This window comes from Vulpes vulpes, chromosome 7 (assembly GCF_048418805.1).
Source record: "Vulpes vulpes isolate BD-2025 chromosome 7, VulVul3, whole genome shotgun sequence".
Lineage (NCBI taxonomy): Eukaryota > Metazoa > Chordata > Mammalia > Carnivora > Canidae > Vulpes > Vulpes vulpes.
The window spans coordinates 28,326,410-28,345,479 of record NC_132786.1 but is presented as its reverse complement, the minus strand read 5'-3'; the positions used below and the strand labels follow the sequence as shown (position 1 = coordinate 28,345,479).

Below are 19,070 nucleotides of genomic sequence, written 5' to 3'. Positions count from 1 at the left end.
GGTGAGCTAGATTGATTCTAAGGTCTCTTATAACTTCAAAAGTTGATTCTTTCTGGGGAACCTGGATGGCTCAGTCAGTTGAGTATCCGACTTTTGGTTTTGGCTCAGGTCATGATCTTGTGGTCATGGGATCAAGCCCCACATTGGGCTCAGTGCTCAGTGTGGAATCTGCTTCAGATTCTCTCTCCTTCTCCCTCCTGCCCATTCTCTCTCTCCCTCTCTCTAATATATAAATAAAGTCTTTTAAAAAGTTATTTCTTTCTTATAAAGAAAAACTAGGCAGAAATGGAGGAGGCACCCAAAGGCATTGCTTGGGCAACAGATTCATCCAAGACAATCACACATCAGATGTACCAAGGATGGTAAAAAGAGGCTGCTCGTGAAGGGAAAGAGCTGGAAGGGAGTGTGTAGACTGGCAAAGTGCCTTTCTGCCCCCAGGTCCCAGACTCACCCGCCCAGCTAAGGCCAAGGTGTTCTGATATGATAGCCATCTTCATATCTGCTCGATCTGTCCCACTGAGGAAACCTAGAGAGAAGCATTGGGTTGCATTCAGTAGTCTTGGTGGGACACATAGTCAGCAGGGCATGAGTAAATGACCTCATATGGAGGCTCAGTTCACAGGCCGACCCCACTGGGGTCGGTAGGCTGGCCTGGTGATCAAGCCTGTAAGGGGTAAGTACAGACCAGGGCCAAAGGCTTCATATTTCATGCTCAAAATAGGCTAAGCAAAGAGCGTCAATGTGGAGCTCTTTAATGAGTGAGGGGGAGCAATGTCACATACAACCTTCTGGAAAGGCAGCAAGAATGCACCACAAAGAGGTTCATACCCAGTGAGGATTCACTGAGAATGCTGTATCTCAGGGCCAGCGGTGTCAAAGTCCTCCTCCTTTCATCAGTCATGATCGTCTGAAGGAGAAAGACAAAGAAAGGGTCCTTTGGGTCTGGGGTGTCCCCCTGCTTGGAGAAGGTGCATCAAGCCTGTGGGCTGTGGGGTGGGACATGACCCCCATCCTAGCAAACAGTATGTAGCTTTGCTTCTCTGGAGCCACCACATAGAGAACAGATGTGTGCAAAGAGGCAGGGGTGAGAGGGAGTGATGAGCTGCACACACTTTATTGAGAACAACAGTGATGGCAGGCTCACATGGCTCTTACCATGTGCCAGGCCCTGTGTGATACTCACGACAGCCTCTAGGTGGGTACTATTATTATTTCTGTCTCATTGATGAGGGTACAGAGACATAGAGGGGTTAAATAACTTGCCTGAGGTTGCTCAGCTAATAAGTGGTGGAGCTGGGGTTTGAACCTAAAAACTAAGGCTCTTTCTGGGTTCCTTTATACTCAAAATATTTGTTTTTGGTACTGGTCTGAGGCCTAGCCCCCCAGCCCTACAGAGAGGCACCCAGATGCTTGCTCAAGGTTGTGGGAAATCCTCTTTTGAAAGAGAAGTGGGTTCACGCTCTTCCCAGACAGTAAAGAGAAACTGAGCCACAGACATATAGACATAGCCTTGCTTTTTCCCTCATTGGGCATGGAAAGCTGACAGTAACAGCAGTGGCACAATGACACCAACAAGAACATAGAGATATATATAGGCCCTCTGAGGTCCTTCGAGTAGTGTGGACTCTGATGCTCTTACAGTGTTGGACAGATCAACACACTTGGTCAAGCTGCCTTTTCTGAGCTCAAAACTTTGGATGTCTGCAGTGACTAAGACCCCAGGGCTCCCTTCTCTGAGGGTCTGGCACCCTGGGGAAGATAAGCAAGTACATGAAAAAGAGGCTTGGAAGAAACCTAGCAAACGGCCAAGAACCTGGAGCAATTTGACACTGGGTTCTATGCCTCAGAGGCCTCGGTCAGCCAGGAAGTGCCAAGGTGGATGTTTTGGGGGCTCCTTCTAACCTTTGAGAAAGAACATCCTAGAGGGCTCAAGGCCCACAGTGAGAAGATGCATACCATCGTCTGTCCCTGGCATTTGTTCCTTGCTTTGCGGGAAGGGCCAGGGCACGCTGTCCCTGCCAGGCCACAGCCAGCTGTCCAGATGACAGCCAGCAGCCTTCCCGTACCTCAGGGCATCCGAAGGCAGCTCTTCAACAGGAAGAAGCCCTTCAGAAGCACTTGCCCTTGAGTCTGTGCTGGGACCGCCTCTGGCCAGGGCCCTCATCAGCTCACCTTCACGAAGGCAGGCATGGTGATGTTCAAGTGGCAGAGAATGTGCTGGGTGTCCTCATACTTCATGGCTTTGCGTAGAAATGATAAGGACCCTGCTGGTTCTCGACTGTTGTCCCTCACCTAAATTCAATCACACGAAGGCAAGATTCAGGGGGCTGTTCCACAAGGCCACTGGGCTGGCTGGCTTAGAGATTTCTGCCTCCCGAACCTCCTCGACCCAGAGGGGTCAGCACCTTTACAGGTATGGCCAAACGGTTCTCCCGAAATGACTGGAAGTGGAAACTCCGCTGCTGGGCAGCTTTTTTGACAGGTACCAGGTTCCCAAAGAGCTCCGCAAAAAGAGGCATTCCTTCCAAAACCTGCAGGAGGAGAAAAGCAAATTCAGCTTTGTCGGGAGAAACGCCTGCACACCCTGTCCTGCCTGCAAGCTCTGGTCCTCCTCTCGCCAGCTCATGCCCCTTCTGTGGCATGAGACACAGGGGCCATCCTCCGGGAAGCCCCACTGCTTGTTTTGAAAAAGGTTTTGCTGTGCTCGTTTCGGCAGCACATATACTGAAAAAGGTTTTGTTTCCAAAGTTACAATGAGTAAGGCATGCTTCCTCACTTCAAAGAATTTCATAATAGGCAGGAATCTTCATACATCCCTGGGTGGTTGATCAGGATCGTGATCAGAGTACTCTAGAACACCACTGAAGTATCAAAGAGGCCTTCCCCAGAAAAGCTGGATCTCTTTTCACACCTGTCCAGAAATGCTGTTATAATCTCACCCATGGATATAAGGATCCCTACTGTGCATATAATGTGTTTGGCTGAGGGGTTATCATGAAGCCATTTGACAGTTGAGGAAACTGAGGCCCCAAGAGAAGAAATGCTCTGTCTAGTTAGTTCCTGCATCAGGACTAGAGGTAGGCCTAGCTCCGGAGCGCCAGCCCTGTGTCCTCAGCTCCCTAGGAAGGCTCAGAAGAGAGCCTGTGGCCAGAGTTTGGGAAAGATCCCGGCCCCCTACATGTCTTGATGTGATGAGTCTCCTGGGAATAAGTTCAAATCCAGTCCCTGTTCCTTTCTCCTCACCTCATTTGTCCAGCTGCCCTCCTTGCATCATGGGGGCGCTACCAGAACCCAGGCATAGCGGGTAAAGGTGTGGGCTCCGGGGTCTGACTCCTCGGACAGATCCTTTCTCTACCTACGCTTACTTGTGTGACCCTGGGAGGGTTACTTTACCTCTCCTGGCCCCGGTGCCCTTGTCTAGCTGATAATAAAAGCACAGGCAGCTCTGAGAGTCGGGGGAGGCTGCGCTAGTCAGGCGCTCCGCGTCGAACACCCAGTGTGGTACCTCTATGTCCCTGCTCCGAGCCACCTCGATGAAGTTCTCGTGCTGCTCCAGGGTCTTGTCCACTTTATCATCTGTCATGCAGTAGCAGCGCAAACGCCCTTCCCGGGAGTCATTCATCTTAGCAAAAATGACAAACTTGGCCATATAGGGCACCGCGGTGAGCTCCTTGTACAACAAGGTGGCGAAGTTCACAGCTTCAGCAGTCCGAGGACAGTCGGACAGCCAAAACCTACCAAGAGAGGACTGATCACAGCAGGTTCTTGCAAGCCCAATGGCAAGCTTCATCTCCATGCAGACGGAAGGAGCTCGTAAACCATGGGGATGGCCGCTTGAACGTGCCCGGTGGTCAGCAAGGGGCTTCCATGTGCAAAGGGGAGCAGAAGAAGCATCCTTGGGTCCGAGCCCAGGATGGGTGAGCCCGGGTGTGAGGATGGGGCCCGAGTGGGGCAGCGCTGAACCCCACCATGTAGGGCCCGGGATTTCTCCAGGCTGGCCAGGGCTGAGGCTCACCTGGCAGAGACATTGGTGGTGAAGGCAGCACACTCATTGGCATACACGAGCTTGGTCGTCCCTGTTATGTCTTCCCACTGAGCCTGGTCTGTTCCTCCTGCAACAGGAGCAGAGATGGGCTGGGGACAGTGTTCTGATGGCAGACATGGAGCCTGGCAAAATGCTGAGGGTGGCCTGGGGCACACCTGTGCTCTCATACTCTCCTCCTCCTGGTGACGCCTCCTCTAGGGCTCCGAGCGCTATTCCACGGAGGGGGCTCTACCCAGATGGATCACCCCTCCCTCTGTCCCTCCAGAGAGCACATCAGCCGGGGAAGCCCAAGCAAGCTGGTGGCTGCCTCCACCGTCTGCCGTCTTGCCACCCCCCCTCCCCCACCACCCAGATGCAGCCAGAAGGAGCCACTGCTGCTCAGGAGATGGAACAGAGGCCAGAGGGACACCTCTTACCAGTGACACTGCAGAGCAGACGCAAGCTGGTGGTGTCGCCCTCCCCACTGTCTCTCGGGTTGTCTGTCCAAGAAGGAGGAAGCGGGATGCGAAGCCCGATGGGGCGGTAGAACTTCCGGCGCCGTGGCTCCACAGTGACAATGGGGCTGAATGTGGCCTGGTTGCCCAGCAGCTTGGTGACCAGCTCGTCTGGCACAGGCTGAGCCTGCGAGGCATCAAAGGTGCACCCTCAGCCTCGAGAGCACAGGGGCTGCTTCAGGAGGGCAGCAGGTCCCCAAAGGGAGGGAGGGCCGTTCATGCCAGGGCATGGGGGCCTCCCCTGCTGGATGGCGCAGCTCTGTTTGCTGAGCACAGGGCCTGCCAGGCCGATGTTACTGCTGAGCTCTCTCCCCCTTTCCCTGATGCCCCTCATTCGCAGGAGCCCGCTGGGCACCAGTCATTCCTCTGCACGAGGCCCTGAGTGCTGAGCCCTTGGCGGAACACACCGAGCACCCAGCACCGAGCGCCTGCCTGAGCCCACCTGCCCAACTTTCTTTTGAGCTTTAAGGTCATGCCTCTAACTGGAATTTTATTTATTTATTTATTTATTTATTTATTTATTTATTTATTAAAATATTTATTTATTTATGATAGACAGAGAGAGAGAGAGAGAGGCAGAGACACAGGCAGGGAGAGAAGCAGGCTCCATGCCGGGAGCCCGACACAGGACGCAATCCTGGGACTCCAGGATTGCACCCTAGGCCAAAGGCAGGCGCCAAACTGCTGAGCCACCCAGGGATCCCCGTCTAACTGGAATTTTAATGCATTAGGCAAAAGTAGGGGGATGTCCTGGGGAAAAGAGCCTTTCTTCTGGGGGCCTTGAACACCTCCCACCCTCCATGAATTCTGAGTTGGGGGAGAAGTCCCAGGTGGCGAGGAGTAAGGTCCTGTCACCTGCAGAGCCAGCTTCACTCTTTTGGTGACAGCATTTTCCGGGAACGTTGCCATCACCAGTGGAACCAGCTTGCTCTTCAGAGAGCCCCCCTCGGGGCCAATGGTGTCAAAGTCCTGGCAGAGCCGGGACATGATGACAAAGTACAAGGGAAAGTCGGTGGTGATAATGCGGCACACCCTCTTCTTCTCCAGCTCCTCCAGACTCCCCAGCTCTGCAATCACATGGCACGGGACCACCTATCAGTCATGCTGGGTGCAGGCTCAGTCACCTCCTCCCAGAACCTCCTCCTCCTTGGCTCCTGATCCACGCCCCCTCCCTGGGCACCCAGCAGTGGGGCTGCATGGCCCCTCCCTGGGCACCTGGCAATAAGGCTGTGAGGCCCCTCCCCAGGCACCCAGCAGTGGGGCTGTGAGGCCCCTCCCCAGGCACCCAGCAGTGGGGCCGCACCGTCCCTCTCAGGGACCCAACATTGGGGGTGTGCGCCTCCTTAGGAGCCCCAGGGACCCAGCAATGGGGATGTGCACCTCCTTAGGAGCCCCAGGGACCCAGCAGCAGGGCTGTGCGGATGCTCTCCAGGCACCTAGCTGTGGGGCTGCAAGCCCCCTCCCCAGGCACTGAGTAGTGGGGCTCTGTGCCCCCTTAGGTGTCCCAGGGACCAGCTGTGGGGCTGGGAGCCCCCTTCCCAGGCAGCCAGCAGTGGGGCTGCACGACCCTCCCCGGGCACTGAGCAGTGGGGCTGCATGCCCCCTTAGGTGCCCCAGAAACCCAGTTGTGGGGCTGCAAGCCCTCTCCCCGGGTACCTACCACTGGGGCCGTGCACCCCCTTAGGTGCCCCAGCGACCCAGAAAGAACCTGATGGGGCTATCCCCAGTCTCTCCCACCCCAAATGCGCAAGCTCAAATCCCACCTTCTGTAAAGAGGAGGGCATGGAGCTCAGTTACCTTCGTCCATCCCGTTGAGGATCTGATCCAAGTAGCTCTCTCCATAGCGGCTCTTGTGTTCCTTCCACACGGAGCCATTCTCACTGCGCAGCACCACGAGCTCGCGGTCCCCACGGCCATGGGAGGCAAAGTGGGGGATCTCCACGATCACGGGGCTGAGGAGACAGAGTGGGTGGGGGGCAAGGGGCATGGACGTGGGTGTGCGTGCCTGCAGGCAGGTGGCTGGGCCCAGGGAGGAAAGGCCAGGCTGGGGCCTAGATCCCCGTCTAGATGAAGGAGGGATCCTGCAGCCAGAGTAAGGCCCATCTTGGGGTAGGTCCAGACAGGGGAACAGACTTGACCTGGGCTCCTGAGATGCTCCGAGGTCACCTCACTCACTGTCAGGGCCCTCGAGTGACAGCTAGCACAGGATTCCACCTCCCTTCACACGGGGCTATCCTGCCATGGCCATGCAATGGAGGCTCAGCCAAATAACCCAGCCCTCGGATCTGATGCCAAGAACCTGCCAGATGTGCCTAGATATCCGCAGAGTGGGAACCAAACCCCTCCCAGCCTCAGCTGCCTCCTCTTTCAACTGGTGTTAATGACCTTTCCTCAGGAGGGAGGTGGCGAGGAATACCCCGGGGAATGGAAGAGCAACACAAAAGCAGTCTGCGGGCTGTGGCAGGAGTGCTGGGTGGCTGCTCAGAGGTGGGGACGGCAGGGACTCAGATGGCAAAGCAGGGCCTCCCAGGCAATGTCCCACATCACTGCCCATGGTGCCTGACGGATGGCAGGGCTTAAGCAGAGCCCCACTCTGCTTCAGCAAAGAAGAGGAATAAACCTCTGAAGCCCATTAATCTTTTCATTGGGGGCAATACAGTAGGGCTGTCTTCTAGAAATACCATTTTATTTTTTTTAAGATTTTATTTATTTATTCATGAAAGACACAGAGACAGAGGCAGAGACACAGGCAGAGGGAGAAGCAGGCTCCTTGCAGGGAGCCCAACGTGGGACTCAATCCCAGGTCTCCAGGATCATGCCCTGGGCTAAAGGTGGCGCTAAACCGCTGAGCCACAGGGCTGCCCCTAGAAATACCATTTTAGATCTTAAATAATTAAACCCTGGGGGGCCCAAAGTAGCCCTATCTTCTCAGTCCCCTTCCTTAGAGTCATAGGAGATTCGAGAGGAATAAGCTCCCACTGGGCTATGGACTTTTTAGTGTGTCTGGGAGAACAGGAGTCAAAGCTCCTGATTCTGTGACTCTGTGGGGACAGTAAAGGAATAAGATGGTGTGGGGCTCCAGAGCTGGCCCTCCCTGTGCCCTGCGGCGGGGTGGCGGCAGGTTAGAGACACGTGTTGCACACGCATGTCCCACACGAGGGACCTCTCACCTTAAGAACTGGGCCCCCGTGGGTCCCAGGGCAATGATCCTGCTGGCCAGGCCCTCCTCCTCAGCCAGTGGGGGTGGCGTGCTCAGCTTCTGGGGCTTGACCAGGCGGCAGGTGATCCGCGTTGGTGCAGCACAGGTCCGGGGCGGGATCACCACCCTCAGGCCATTGTGACGACTACCCCTCATGGAGCCTCCTCGGGCATCCACCATGAAGCTCACCAGAAACCTACGGCACGGGCAGATCCATGTTGGGCTTCTCTGTGCACCTGCTCTAAGACGGGGAGAGGAGGGCCCAGAGCCCGTGAGTCCCTGCCACGGGGTCACTTACCCTGTGTGGACGGGGCTGGCTACTGGGCTGATGTTGTCGGAAGTCTCCGTGGCTGGGCTGCTGGGGATAAGCGAGTCCTCATCATACTCCTTAGACGCCTGAAGAGGAGAGAGAGGCCAATTGTCCCATCACTTCCAGGGCCACAGGCGCTAGTCTCGGCCCAGCTGCTGTAGCTCTGGGCTACGGAGGCTCAGGAGCCTCTTGTCACCAGAAAGCGAGTGATACATTATAAGTAGTCCTGCCCACTCACCACTGACCCTTTGTAACAGGCTTTCCTGGGGTCTGAAAGGAAACACAGACCTCTTCCTACCACCATGGCTTCTCTTTGGCTCCTTTCAGGTCCTACATCCACTGCACAAACTGCAGCTCCCCCTTTCCTCCAGCCACAACCTGAAGCCCCTGTCCTAGAGAGCTCAGTTTGCACAGACCTGCTACTGGAGCCGGGCACCATCACCTCCTCACTGATTAACTCTGGGCAAGCAACTTGTCCTGCAGGCTTGTGAGGTACAGGGAAGCAGAGCAGACCCTACCCTTGGGGGGCTTCCTATGGCCTCACCAGCAAACGGGATGGTCCCTGCCCCTCGGTGACACTGCAGCGGCACAGACATGGGGCTGCCATGCATGGGGCCTTGCACATCACAAGGAACTCACGAAAGCCAGCAGGGGCTGCATCTGGGGCTGGTCCCTTCCCAGTTTATTCTCACCTCCACTCTCACTCCCATGGGTCCTGATGCCCTTGTCCCTCTCCTTTGCTGGCCCTGTCCACCCACCCTCACACCTCGCCTCCTCATGAAGCTTTACCATCACTCCAATCCAGAAGGCTTCACACAGCACCATTGAGCACCTGGACATTGATTTTTCTTGCATCCTGCATGAACTGGCTTCATGGATCCGAGCCCACCCTTCCCGGTTGGCCCAATCTGCTCCTGGGGGTGGGCTTGGGTCTCACAGTGCTCCTACACCAAGCCCTGAGCAGGACACATAGTACGAGTCCAGGAATACCCACTGGCTTGAGGTTGTGACTCAGTGGGTTGGTCACAGAACAACAGGACACAGGTCGACTCGGTTACTTTCTCATCGTTGTCTTTGATGGCATCCAGGGAACATGCCCCGGCTGTGCCAGGGCCATATCTGACCCTAGCTGCTAATGCCTCTCAGTGACTGACAACAGCATCACAGTGCTATGACAGACTCGAGCACGGAATGGTTGAGGGGACAGCTTCACAGCTGGCTTGTCCCCGCACATCCCCTTTGGGTCTGGGGCCATGGCTGCTGCTGTCAGACATATAGCCCTTGGGTGGCAAGTACAAGACCAGCCTTGGCCAGGAAACAGGCCATGCCCAACTCAGTTATCAGGCCTCAAAACAATCATCTCCAACTTCCAAACACCACACTGCTTTTTATCCTAGGTTTGAAACCTCCTGGCCGTGGATGGGGAAAAAAAGTGCCAAACAGCACAAAACTGAATCAAGGGAAATTAAATTGTTTGAAATCATCTCACTGTTTTTTGGGGACAAATTCAGGTGGCATGCAGGGAAGCTGCAGGGTAGGAGACTGTGATGACTAACAGCCCTCCCAGGAGCACTCCCGACACCCCTTCATCACTGTATTGGTATTTTCAGCTCCCAATAATCCCTTGAGGAAGGGGAGGCAGAAACAGTCCCCCTTCCTAATGGACGTGAAAGAAAGGAGCAGCTTGGCATCAGCGGCCTCTCCAGCACTGTGACCCACTGCCCCAAGAGGCGGGCCTGTGCACGGGATGTGTGGCTGGGATAACACAGGCCTTGGCGTCATTTCTTGCTCGTGACTGGACCCAGCATATCTTGCACTCTCTTGGGTTCTCTGAGGCTCCTGTCCTTAATATCCGGGATGGGAAAAACTCTGGCAGCCAGGGAGACTGCAAAGGACATGTGCAAGTATGGGTCTAGGGGCCTGGTGAATGCTACGAGCTTTTAAATTCGTGGTTCCTGTCCTACTGCTGGTTATCTCCAAACCATCACTGTCCCAGGGTACCCGCTATCTACAGATGGGGAAAAAAAGAGAAAAAGTGCTTCTTACCTGCTCTGGCTCTTCTGATCTGATCACCACTGTCTCGGGTGTGACACAAGGGATCCTCGGAATGGCTGGAGATTCTACCCTGTATGCCCAGAACACGGGAAAATCAAATGGATGATCCTTCTGAGTGGCCCCTACCTGCTGTGGGAGGCCTAACGAAACAGCTCTGTACCCCTATCCCACCTGCCCCCTTGCCACAACCCAAAGTGCCCACCACACATGCAATACAACTTAGCCTTTCATGTGGACCAGCCTCTTCCCTTGCCTCAGAGCCATTCGGGGGGCCCAACTGTCCTTCACACGTCTGGCTGCAGGGGCTGCCTCCTGCATGAAGCCTTCCCTCGCACTTCTCACCTGCTTCTCAGCCTCAGAGCCCTTGTTAGTAGGCTCCTTGCTCTGGCCCCAACACATCATCTGCACTGCTCTGTGACCTCGGGTGGCAGGGTTGTGACCCCACCAAATATCCCAGGTGGTTCTTTATGAGGGGCCAAGTCTTATATTTCTTCCTAGCTGATGTGTAGTAAATACTAATGATTTTGAGTTTTGAGATTCAGGTTTTCTACAGTAAATACTACATTGATGAAACACACTTGGGGTTTCACTTCCTGTTTTGTATACACCATGGAGCTAAGCTGGCACACATCTATCTTCTCAGACAACACTGAGGACTCAGTGTTTCTACAGAGTTGCTCTGTCTAGATTTATTCACCAGATCTTCTTGTGTGCTGATGCACCTGCCAGGGAGTAAGTCAGGGAATCCTGCAGCGAGGGGTGGGGAGGAGTGTGTTTCAGACAGACACAAACCCTCCGGTGGCGGGGGGGCGGGGCAGTCTCCCTAAGGTGCTGTGTGGATAGAGGGACGTGGTCAGGGTGTGAGTCCAGCTGGGCAACAGCTGTTAATGTGAATCTTCTTCAGTGGACTTTTCTGGTGAGAAACAGGGAATGCATGAGAGGCACGGGCTGTGAATGAGGAGGTGGGGGGGGGGCAGTCAGAAAGCTGGGAGCAGGGACACCAAAGAGGAAGAGAGGCACTGCCAGGACCACCCACTATAAGGGAGGCCTCTGCATCCCCACTCCACAAGGCACAGAACTCAAGGATCCTGAGGTGCTGGGACCCACAGTGCAATCACCCTGTCCCTGCCAGGGGCACACGAAGGGCCTGCCCTTCTGGTGACATTTCCCTGTTCGGGAGGCCCTCTCTCCTGTATCCCAGGGCTGGGCGTGTGTGCTCCTTACACTTGGTCCAGCTTCGGCACAAAATCCAGCAGCTCCTTTTCTTCATCTATATCCCTGGAATCTGGTTTCTCCGCCTTGGAGACGAGTTCTTCCCCTGAAACCACACAAGGTGATGTGAGTGATGGCAGGGAGATTTCCTCTTTCTCTATAAAAATTGCTTTCCTGCTCCTCCTCTCAATGCCGGCCCCCGCCCCCCCAGGAGTGGAGCTGGGTGTGGTGGTGGTGGGGGTTTCCCTGCTGCTCTGCTGCTCCAAGGGGACCACTAACAGTGAGTTAGTCTTGGGCCAGTCCTCCTCCACCAGCCCTGGTCCATAGAGCAAGGCAGCTGCTCCTGATCCTCCTGACCAGACTTTGTAGAAGACCAAAAAATAGAGCCCAGAAAGGGCTTTCTTGGCTTGACAAGTTCCACCTCAAAACAGCCTTTGCAGGGTATGCAGATGCCAAGGAAAGAGTAGTTTCTGTCTTTTGCACACCACACTTGACAGAGGGGTGAACTACAGCGGGACCAAACCCATTCATTCTGGAGGACTCTAGGGTTTTTGGCAATCACTGGGCAGCTGAAACCTCATCCTTTCCTAAGTCCATTCCAAAGAGGTTTAAACTACATCCACTAGCCAGACTGCCTCTTTGTTTCTCTCTCCTTGCTTGCCCTGGAGTGGGAGCCCTCGACCTTGCAGGGTCATTTACTGTCACTCAGCAGTGAGTGTCCTGGCTCTGTGATCTGGAGCTGACAGAATGAAATAACAACAGCTCATGCAGTTATGATCACGAACACAGTAGCATGGGTACAGACACAGAAATGGACAGGCAGGAGTTCCCCGCTCTGCGTGGATCTTATAGCTGTCAAGCTCCTGCCTCCAGAGTGTTAGCTATCAGGGGAGGGTTGAAAGCAGAAATGGATTAGTGAGAGCTGGGATTGCTTAGGGTGGAATGCACTCGTGAGAAAGGACCACAGGGAACAGAAAGGATTTCATACCCATTATAGTTATATGAGCGGTTCCTGGAAAGCAAAGAGAGCCAAGTTTAAGAAAGGACGGGATGGAAGTCAGTTAAAGCAAGAGGCATATCATTAAAGGAGACACAAAAGGAGCTTTAATCATCTCCCTGACACAGTTCTACCACCAGGGGCCAGAGAGATGATCCAGACCAGCCCCAACATTTTACATCACAAGGGCTCCCCGCAGACTTCCATGAGGAGCTGGGCTTTTGTGGGGCAGGAATAAATTCTCCTAGTACTCTGTGGTTCACAGAAGCTGAAACAACAGTGATTTCATAATAATGGAGACACTCCAAGGCCTACTGACCCATTATGTGGTCAGCAGATTAGCTTAACAAAAAAATCTGTACAGAATTTAAACAGCTTGTTATTTGATCAAAGCACAAGGAAAATATCAGGCCAAATGTTTTTTTTTCAGGCCAGATGTTTTTGCAGTTCTTTAGTCTGAGAGTTGATGTGAGTAGAATCATACTCCATACTGTGTAATATGTGCAAACACACATATGTTTACGGAACCTCACAGAATATTGTATTTTAAATTCAGAGACGTAGATTTTTCCTTCTCTGAAAATTACACCAAAGGTGTCTTTTTGGTAACAGACAATGTCGTTAAAAAGTGGTTCTCTCTGGCTTTGATACAGACCGCAGACCGTGGGCATGCAAGGATGGTTGGTCGGTGTGGCAGGTAGCAGGAAGCCCCCAGGAGGGAGGGCTCAAGGCCCCGTGTGCTCCCTGCTGTCTGACCTGCCCCCATGTTTTTGTGAATCCCAGGCTTTACCTTCATCTTCCGAGACATCCAGGATCTCATCAACTGTCTCAGGGAAACTCAGTCGGTGCTTGTCACTGGTTAACTACATTGAGAAAAAGCAGAGAATTCAACCCAAATAGATTGGTGGGCCCTTCCACTGATCTGGAGGTTACCTAGCTATGACTGTGGAGACGGGAAGGAGGTGAGAAAGGAGGTTTGTCTTACAGGAAGAGAATCAAAGCTGAGAGGCCCTCCACCTGAGAGCTGATGTCTGGCAAGGGAAGAAATAGGCGGCAGTCTCTGCCCCCTTGGGTCCAAGCACAGCCCTAAACTCGTCTTGCCAGTAGGTGGCAGTGCAGCTCCGTGTGACTGAGGAACGGGCACTGTCCCGGGGCCGGCTCTGCAATGGGTGGTGCTTCCTTCCAGGCACCCCAGAATGCGCTCCTCACCCCGCAGTAACCCAGAGGGATGCCCTGGCTGTCAGGCTGTGTATGTCTGGGATCGCGGGTGTAGCGCAGAAGCTGACTTACCACAAAACTGGGCTCATCCGTGACAACCTTGAGCACGTCTGTTACAGAAATGTAGCCTAAGCGCTTGGCTATTGCTAGAGGTGTGGTTCCATTCTGGAAAAACAGCAGGCAGAGGGTGAGATCAGACAGGAGAATGGACTCTGGGAGAAAGAACTGCCCCTTTCACACAGACCAAGCTCACATTCTAATGGTTTAGAAGGCTCTTGGTGGACATGCTGCACCTCAGGACCCAGAGCAAGACCTCTCCACCTGTGTAAACCCAGACAGGTGTTAGCAAAGGAAGCTTATAAAGATGGGGCATGGGAGAGAATAAGACAGTGATGCTTTAAATCTGTAGCACTGAGTGCAGGAGTTTTGAAATGAGAACGGGGGAATCTTGCCAGGACACATCAAGAACCACCAAGAGGGAACCAGACCAACTGGAAGGAATGGGTCAGGAAGGCACCATATGCAATTCTGGAAGGTGAAAGTAGCAAGCAATACTGCTCACTGCTCCCAACACCAGTTCTTTGGCTGCTGATTACTTAGGGTTAAAACAGTTAAAATAATCCATACACAATTCAATGAACTGTTTAGGCCAATCAGCAATCACAATCAGCAGAAACAGGGGACGGGCATATTTTCTGCTCCGATTTGAAAAGACAGAGCTATGAGCAAGTAAATGGATATTGAGGCTTTATTTTTCTTTTACGTTCTCCAGGTCCAGGATGTGCCCTGAGCCCTGGACAGATTCAGCTCCAACCACAGTTGTAAGTGTAGCAGCCACGTATATAGGCAAAGGTTCACATGCTTTCAGAGCTGGAAGTGGCCATGGAGAAGATCTAGTAAAACCTGCTCATTGTCAGATGAGGACACCCCACTCAATAATGATTACGCTGCTAAAGACAACCCTGAAGCCCTGAAATAGCATGAATCACTTGAGACGTTTGCTTGTGCTCACTTGCACTATACTGAAAGCTTCACATATATAGAGTTTCAAAGGTGACGTTTAAACAAAGATAAAAGGGAGAGAGTAAATGGTACTTAAAAGGATAACCTACAGGGGCACCTGGGTGGCTCAGTTGGTTAAGCATCTGCCTTTGGCTCAGGCCATGATCCTGGGGTCCTGGGATCCAGCCCACATCGGGCTCCTGCTCAGCAGGGAGTCTGCTTCTCCCTCTCCCTTGCCTCTGCCCCTGACACTGCTCATGCATGAGCTCTCTCTCTTAAATAAATAAATAAAATCTTTTTTAAAAAAAAAGGCTAACTTACAGTTTACCAGAAAGAAAAACTGATCATCATACACCCATGCTGCTGATGCAGCTGTGACTTTAAGGTCCTACAGCCTGTCCAGGCCCCAGATGAGCAGCAAGGAGAGACGGAGCCTCCTGGTTAATGAGGGTCTCCCAGGGCTGCCCATGAGAGTGGTTTTCTGATGTGTACTTACCGAGCTGACCTCATTTGGGGAAGCACCATTTTTGAGAAGCAGGGTCACGATATCTGTATGTCCTTGTTGGGCCGCCTGGTGCAAGGGACTGTATCCTTGCTGTAAAGTGAAGTGACATTTTGGCAGATTAGCTAGCTATGAGAGAAACAACTCCCCACAATTACATGGCCTGTCTGCCTTCTATGCACAACACACAAAGTAATGTAGTTTACCCATTTCCTCCCCTGGGATCAAAGCTTAAAACTGGCAGAGCCTGAGGCACACCCAGAGTAACCCTGACTGCACCCTAATTTGGTACTTAAGAAGTATACAGGTCAGCTCTCAAGTGCTCCCACACCTTAGTCTTGGCATTGACATCTGCCTGGTGCTGTAGCAGAAACTTCACCAGCTTGATATTTCCATAATGACTGGCCACATGGAGCGGAGTGTAACCCATCTGGAAAGCAAGAAGTGAGAACAAGTGAGAGGAGGGCTGCCGGGCATCCCCAGAGCCATGATGGCTGGGCCTGACTGTGATCCTTACAACGGCTGCTTAGTGGGAGGACGGCCTGGGAAACCCTTTGGAAGGCTGGCAGCGGCTACAAGGTGTGAGCTGTGCTGCTGCTGCCGCTGGACACCACTGGCCTGGGAAGGAACAGGGCCAGGGCCAGGTTTCAGACAAATGAAGTTTGAGATGCCTGTGAGGTCCAAGAGGAGATGAGGTCAAGGAGGTGATGGGAAAACTGACACTGAACCCCAAGAAGAGGTCTAAGTGGGCAGATCTACATTTGGAGACAGCACATAGAGGGAGGGGCAGAGAAGAAGAGGTGTGAGCAGGTGGCAGGCAAAGCTGGGCAGCCACAGGTAACAGAAGCCAGGGGAGACCAGTCCACAGGAAGAGAGCCACCATCCACACGTCCGCTGGGAAGGGAGCTCCGACGGGGACACCCAGCTGCATGGAGGTGGCTGCCCACCTGGCAAGAGCACACTTACTTCCACTAGAAAGGGAAACTCCACTGTCTAAAAACCCCACAAAATCCATCCGGGTTACTGAGTTGTGATGGAATAGAATTCATATGAACTAGTCATTGCCTGAAACAATCAGGTTTGGGGTATTTACAGATTGATTGGAGTTTGGGTGCAAGGGAGCTCATTTTCAAGGAATCCGTTCTGCTAAATGGTTGGGTGCTTCCCTGCAGACAGACAAGGCCAGGTTCTCTGGGCACTTTGGTCCTGAATGTCCTCGGGGAGCTGATGCCAGGTCCCAGAAACCATCTTGAGACAGACCCTGCAGGCTGTACCTCAAGCAACAGTATGGTTCTGGGACCCTGAATTCTAATTCAGTCTAGGGTCTCCCTCACACAGGACCCCAAAATATCTAAGTGGGTCCCCGAAAGCCTCACAGATCCAGAATGTTGTTGGGTTTTAAGTAGATTCCTGGTGAAGCTGCAGACAGTTGGAGATAAAACAGTTGCTAGATTTTTCTCAAAGACACTTTAACATGACATGGTTGACTGGGGTTCCTGTGGAACTCTGGAACGAGTGGGGGCTGGCGGGGTGTCACTTTGTCTATTCCTTTTAATACAACTGCCAAGTGGTAAAAGGCATGAAATGCCAGTTGTGCCATGAAGCTTCTTCCTTTCACCAAATAGAAACACCCTCTCCCCGCTTTGCACTCTGTGGGGGCAGCGGCACCTCTTTTTCACAGGTGTCTCACCTCACGTTCCCTCCCAGCCTCCTTCTGTCCCCTCCTCTCCTCTGGGCACATCCCACCCCATGTGCTGTGCCCCTCAACAACCCCACGGAGCTCCCTGCACACAGAAGTGGTTCAAAGAAAGTTGAACTGAATTTAGCTAATTGCTGGAATAAAAGGGGCTGGATCTTCAAGTGAATCCATGCAAGCCTGACCTTTTGACATATCTGATGGATAGAATCATGATTAAATGTTCCTCCTCATTTCTCACTATAGAGGTTCAAAGGTCTAGCAAACTTTTCCAGGTTCTCCCTAGAAAGTAAGATAATGAGATTGGTGTCTTCAATCCCCATCACCACCCCCAGGAAGTGGCAGAGAAGAATGCCCTGCCAAGCCCTTGGGGTTTCAAAGCTCCATGGATGAGCCTGCCTCTGAAGCATGAGGAAAGCAGGTCTTGGGTGGGACGAGGGGTACACACACACAGAGGAGAAGGGGGAGGAAGGAGGACAAGCCCACGTGGACACAAGCACCAGCTGCCTGCCTTACCCGTGTGGTGGCATCCACTGTGACACCATGTTTGATAAGCACGTCTGCCACTGGAACGTGGCCTTCTTGTGCTACCAGATGGAGGGGGGTGAGTCCACTCTGGAAAGAAAAAGAAGTTCATCACCTTGTATCCAGTAAAGAATCCCAGGCCACAGTGCAAGAGCACTGAGGTTTAGGGAGACCGACCCGGCCGTACAGCTACCCAAGAGCTGTGTGACCTTGGACACAGTGCTTCTGGCCCTGGGCCTCTATATCCTTATCTAAAAAAACGAGGTGGGTTAGCTAAACTAGAGGTCAGCAACGTTTTCTACGAAGGACCAATCAATACTTGAGACTTGTGTCTCTGTCACAACTACCCAGCTCTGCCTGTTAGAGTGAGAAAGCAGCTGTGGCCAGCATGGAAACAAACAGGCACAGCTATGTTCCAATAAAACTTTACTGGCACCGACAAGTGGTGGGCCGGTTTTGGCCCACGGGCCCTAGTCTGCTGATCTCTGAACTAGATAAACTTTATGGAACTTTCCATTTATGACATTCCCAACTTCCCTGATGCGAGATGAGCTTTCAGACCCTGCTTTCCTTATCCAGAAAAAGAGGTTATCGCTGACCTATCTTGTAAAGTAAGGTTCACTTGAGAAAACAGAGGAAAACACGCTGGAAAGCACAACATGTCATTTAAATGTAGCACATGACTAGCACCTCGCAGCCCATGCCACTCTGTCAGGGGATGGACGATCCTGCTGGGAATGAAAACATCATCTTCCGGGAGTTCTCAGCACCCCTTCCTCAGGAGGGGAAGATGCCCCAGAGGTGTGGTCTGATGATATGTGCCCACTCGCACCAAAATGTCAGAGAAGTCTTCTTTCCCCAGTACCCTACTCAATACACTCCCTATCCCCTAACTACGGGATAGACAGAGCCATGACCATCTGTGGTCAGAGGCAGGGGCAGGGCCTGTCCCCTCTCCAGGGATGCCACTCTCCCTCCTTGGCCTTCTGCACTCTCCTGGCGGCCGCCCAGAGGCCCATGAGCAACAGGTCTCCTGGCCAGGCCTGAGCAAGTGGGGTGGGAAGGTAGGGCTGGACAGTACTACCGCAGTTGCCAGCCTCTGGGTGCCATGCCTGATTCTTGGGAGAACACGGTAACTCATCCTCTGAGGTGGTGGACGAGTGAGGATGTCTCCAGTACAGAGAATCACCGTCATCCCCACCGCTCCTCATAGAGCCTGCTTGACATGGCCCAGAGAAGAAACCAAGAATCCAATCCAATAGAACGGCCCTGCCCTAACGGTTCCCTCGGGGGGGGGGGGGGGGGGGGGGGGTGTCACCTGCTCAAACCTGGGCAAAAAAGAACCAACGGAGCTACAGGCTTTTAACAGATCTGATTACTCTTCAAATGCTTGCCTTTCAGAAACAGTTCCTTTATCATCTAAAGAAGTGGCTCTTTGTATTGCTTCTATTATCTGAAATGTCCTGAATAGGCCAATTCCAAGAGATAGTAGATTAATGGTTGGTAGGGACTGGGAGGTTTAAGGGAAATGGGGAGTGGCTGCTAATGGGATAGGGTTTCTTTGTGGGGTGATGAAAATATTCTGCAATTCGACAGTGGTGATGGTGGCCTGATTCTGAAATATCCTAAAAACATCCAAATAGTACAGTTCAAAAGTATGAATTTTATTGTATGTCAATTACATTTCAATAAAACTATTATTTAAAAAATGAAATGTCCTAAAAACCGCCAAATATTACAGTTCAAAAGGATGAATTTTATTGTATGTCAATTATATTTCAATAAAACTATTATTTAAAAAAATAAGTGATTCTT

The 19,070-nt window shown here is 52.7% G+C and overlaps 1 protein-coding gene across 13 annotated transcripts in view; it reads right to left on the bottom strand.

The window, feature by feature from the left end:
• Nucleotides 1–19,070, bottom strand: part of ANK1 (ankyrin 1) — a 215,778-nt gene that overhangs the window by 35,537 nt on the left and 161,171 nt on the right. For 7 of the 13 annotated variants that reach the window (XM_072763453.1, XM_025993650.2, XM_072763456.1 and 4 more), the window contains 19 exons: nucleotides 17,247–17,345; nucleotides 15,366–15,464; nucleotides 15,029–15,127; nucleotides 13,603–13,695; nucleotides 13,103–13,175; nucleotides 12,304–12,327; nucleotides 11,328–11,421; nucleotides 10,095–10,173; nucleotides 8,037–8,134; nucleotides 7,710–7,934; nucleotides 6,337–6,491; nucleotides 5,395–5,606; nucleotides 4,462–4,666; nucleotides 4,016–4,112; nucleotides 3,506–3,734; nucleotides 2,406–2,531; nucleotides 2,173–2,292; nucleotides 829–907; nucleotides 452–526 (listed from right to left, as the gene is read on the bottom strand). In XM_072763453.1, the coding sequence (XP_072619554.1) occupies nucleotides 452–526; nucleotides 829–907; nucleotides 2,173–2,292; nucleotides 2,406–2,531; nucleotides 3,506–3,734; nucleotides 4,016–4,112; nucleotides 4,462–4,666; nucleotides 5,395–5,606; nucleotides 6,337–6,491; nucleotides 7,710–7,934; nucleotides 8,037–8,134; nucleotides 10,095–10,173; nucleotides 11,328–11,421; nucleotides 12,304–12,327; nucleotides 13,103–13,175; nucleotides 13,603–13,695; nucleotides 15,029–15,127; nucleotides 15,366–15,464; nucleotides 17,247–17,345 (2,281 nt within the window). The remainder of the gene's footprint in view (nucleotides 1–451; nucleotides 527–828; nucleotides 908–2,172; nucleotides 2,293–2,405; nucleotides 2,532–3,505; nucleotides 3,735–4,015; nucleotides 4,113–4,461; nucleotides 4,667–5,394; nucleotides 5,607–6,336; nucleotides 6,492–7,709; nucleotides 7,935–8,036; nucleotides 8,135–10,094; nucleotides 10,174–11,327; nucleotides 11,422–12,303; nucleotides 12,328–13,102; nucleotides 13,176–13,602; nucleotides 13,696–15,028; nucleotides 15,128–15,365; nucleotides 15,465–17,246; nucleotides 17,346–19,070) is intronic. The other 6 variants (XM_072763454.1, XM_025993651.2, XM_025993652.2 and 3 more) reach the window with 1 other exon arrangement.